Source organism: Carassius gibelio, chromosome A13, assembly GCF_023724105.1.
Source record: "Carassius gibelio isolate Cgi1373 ecotype wild population from Czech Republic chromosome A13, carGib1.2-hapl.c, whole genome shotgun sequence".
NCBI classification, from domain to species: domain Eukaryota; kingdom Metazoa; phylum Chordata; class Actinopteri; order Cypriniformes; family Cyprinidae; genus Carassius; species Carassius gibelio.
In genome coordinates, this window is record NC_068383.1 from 26500531 (window position 1) to 26503030 (window position 2500).

Below are 2500 nucleotides of genomic sequence, written 5' to 3' on the forward strand. Positions count from 1 at the left end.
TTGCCAACAATCAGCAAGTTTCTCCAGCCTGGCAGTGCAAGGAAGCCTCCACCCGATGAGGTGTATGTGAAGACCGTGATGGGGGTCTTGAGCCACCTTTTTAAGTAGGAGGCCCACAGCAAAAAGCATTAGATGATGTCAGTCACTAATTAACTTGCAAGCTTCCTTTGTGTTACAAGATTAAAGCCGACACACTTTAACGAACAGGTTTATTTGGAATGTTCAAGATACAATTGGGTGATTAAAAAGTGTGAACTGAACAGTAGACGTTGTCCCGGTGTGGTCTGTCCATGAACACTCAGTAGAACAAGATCCTCAAAACCATCAGGAGGCTGAAAACAGAAGAGCATTGACACCAAACCATCAGAATAAAGACATCATGCCACTTCTGTCCATCTGACTTAACATGCATTCACTTTAGTGATAACATTGATCTACTGGAGCATATCAGAGCAATTATTAAATCTCATTCTTCCTAGTGTGAGAAAACATGACTTAAAGGTTTTACCTGAGTCCTGCCGTGATTCCTGCAGGCATTAACTTCCCAGATTTCCTGAACCTCATTCCCATCACAGCTGTCAGTACACCGGCAGAGACTAGTGTGGAAAAAATCATGATGAGAAAGAGAAATTAAGTTCACAGCATACTTCTGATTGGCTGACATTAGTGATTTTGTTCTCATACTTACTCAGAGAGGTCCAGTAGTCGTATGGATCATTGGATCTTTTATATGCTCCATATGCAGACAGACATCCAAAGAAGAGTCCAGCAATCAATGACACCACGCTTCCTGCAGAAGTCAGTGAATACATTAAATATCTCCACCAGCGCTTAACAATAAAGTGCTGAGATGCAATGGGATGCATACAGACAAAATACACCTAAGTGTTTAAAAGATTATAGTTCTGCAATTACATTACCATGGTATGCATCTGTTAAAGGATGCATACAAACATCAGCACAGTTAACAAATACCTCTTCTTTTATAGCCCATAAATCCTCCCAGAGCCAGAGCTGCAGCATAGAGGAAGCCCACCCAGTCCACCGCCATCCTGAGAGCTGAACACAGAGAGAGATGATCACACACACAATAACAACACACCTGAAACACACAGAGAGAGATGATCACACACACACACACACACACACACCCATAAACACAGACATAACAACACACATAAACACAGACATAACAACACACCCGAAACACTGCAATCCTGAGCACTGAACACACACACACACACACACAGATAAAGAGAGAGAGGGAGTGATCACACAGACATACCACACACATAACACACACAGCAGCACACAATACAACACACCCGAAACACACTGCCATCCTGCGCTGAGAGCTGAACACACACACACAGAGAGAGAGAGAGAGTGATCACAGAGACATAACACACAAATAACAACACATTATCACACAATACTACAAACCCAACATATGCAGTCAACAATACCATTACCAAAGGTCGCGAGCGAAGCGCGGGGATGTATAAGGAAATGACTGGAAATGAGCTGTAGAGCAGCTGAACTTATAACAGCAGTCTGATCTATGCTGAAGTTCAGAGCAAGGAACTGACGTCATGATGACGCGAGAACAAGGAAGTGAAGTTCGCGCCGAATTTAGATCCACGAATAAATCTTTATATTTATTCAATTTGTACAATTTAATATACTGTGTAACTTTGAGAAATAACGCCTTTCTGAACTTGGAGGGGCGTGTTTAAGGAGATGCTGCCCAAGCCGCCAAACTGACGTCATCAGAGAAGGAATGCCGTTCCAGGGCGGAAGTAAATGTTCAGATTTTGATTAAAGATTCCTAAAACAGTTTTTTTCCCAGCGGACTACTTGGCATGGATTAATTGTTCACATCAAGACTAGCAAGCGCTAGTAAAGTATATAAAGTCAATTCTGATTTAATGTGAACTGTAAATACTGAGGAGGAAAGCATATGCCATATGTACTGTAATCTACCTTATCATTTAGTTTTTGCGCCATAGTTGCGACCCTTGATTTCAGTGACTCTTTCTGCAGGTTATATCGTTGCACCAGTAGGTGGCGATAAGTGTCTTCAGTCATTGATCTATTCAGCAACAATACGTCACATTTTACAGTTAAAACATTTTACGATTTACAGATCGTAGTCCTATTTCCATTTAAATTAACTAATTGCACAGTGTCCACTGTTTTGAAAATTTTCAATATTTTTCACCAAGCTTTAAAATATCTAGAAAAACCAATCGAAGCTCGTAATTTCACACAAATCATTAAAATGCACCATTTCCCCAAATAATAATAAACAAATTGCCATATATTGTCAGAATGTTCAATTAGCCGAAAATACCATGTTTTTTTTTTATTATGTACACACTGGTTTGTAATGCAAACAGTTTTACCGTTTACTGCACGCTGTTATTCTTCTCGTTATTTCCCTACAGTGGCTAACTGACCGGAAGTCTCGCACAGTCACAGAAAATGGTTCCGATTTGAA

The 2500-nt window shown here is 40.5% G+C and overlaps 2 protein-coding genes across 4 annotated transcripts in view; one reads left to right on the forward strand and one right to left on the reverse strand.

Annotated features, from left to right (window-relative positions):
* Nucleotides 1-265, forward strand: part of LOC128026562 (glutathione S-transferase 3) — a 2294-nt gene extending 2029 nt beyond the window's left edge. Inside the window, exon 6 of the mRNA XM_052613825.1 lies at nt 1-265. This exon is cut by the window's left edge and continues 24 nt beyond it. Coding sequence (XP_052469785.1) covers nt 1-108 — 108 coding nt within the window. The 3' untranslated portion in view covers nt 109-265.
* Nucleotides 193-1638, reverse strand: tmem14a (transmembrane protein 14A). Of its 3 annotated transcripts, none has more exons than XM_052613833.1 (5): nt 1473-1638; nt 976-1059; nt 689-790; nt 509-596; nt 193-332 (listed from the first exon to the last, which is right to left on the reverse strand). In XM_052613833.1, the coding sequence occupies exons 2-5, from the start codon at nt 1049-1051 to the stop codon at nt 299-301; spliced, it is 300 nt and encodes a 99-aa protein (XP_052469793.1). In that variant the 5' UTR covers nt 1052-1059; nt 1473-1638; the 3' UTR covers nt 193-298. The 3 variants fall into 3 exon arrangements, with proteins under 3 accessions (XP_052469793.1, XP_052469794.1, XP_052469792.1); XM_052613834.1 differs by having other exon boundaries at nt 1467-1592; XM_052613832.1 differs by having other exon boundaries at nt 1444-1567.
* Between the last annotated feature and the right edge of the window lie 862 nt (nt 1639-2500).

Bases quoted from the DNA above. Each gene is read 5' to 3' on its own strand.
- tmem14a (XM_052613832.1), bottom strand. The intron at 791-975 runs GTATTTGTTAAC...TGACTTCTGCAG, and splicing joins TATGGGCTATAAAAGAAGAG to GAAGCGTGGTGTCATTGATT. The intron at 597-688 runs GTAAGTATGAGA...TTTCCACACTAG, and splicing joins CGACTACTGGACCTCTCTGA to TCTCTGCCGGTGTACTGACA.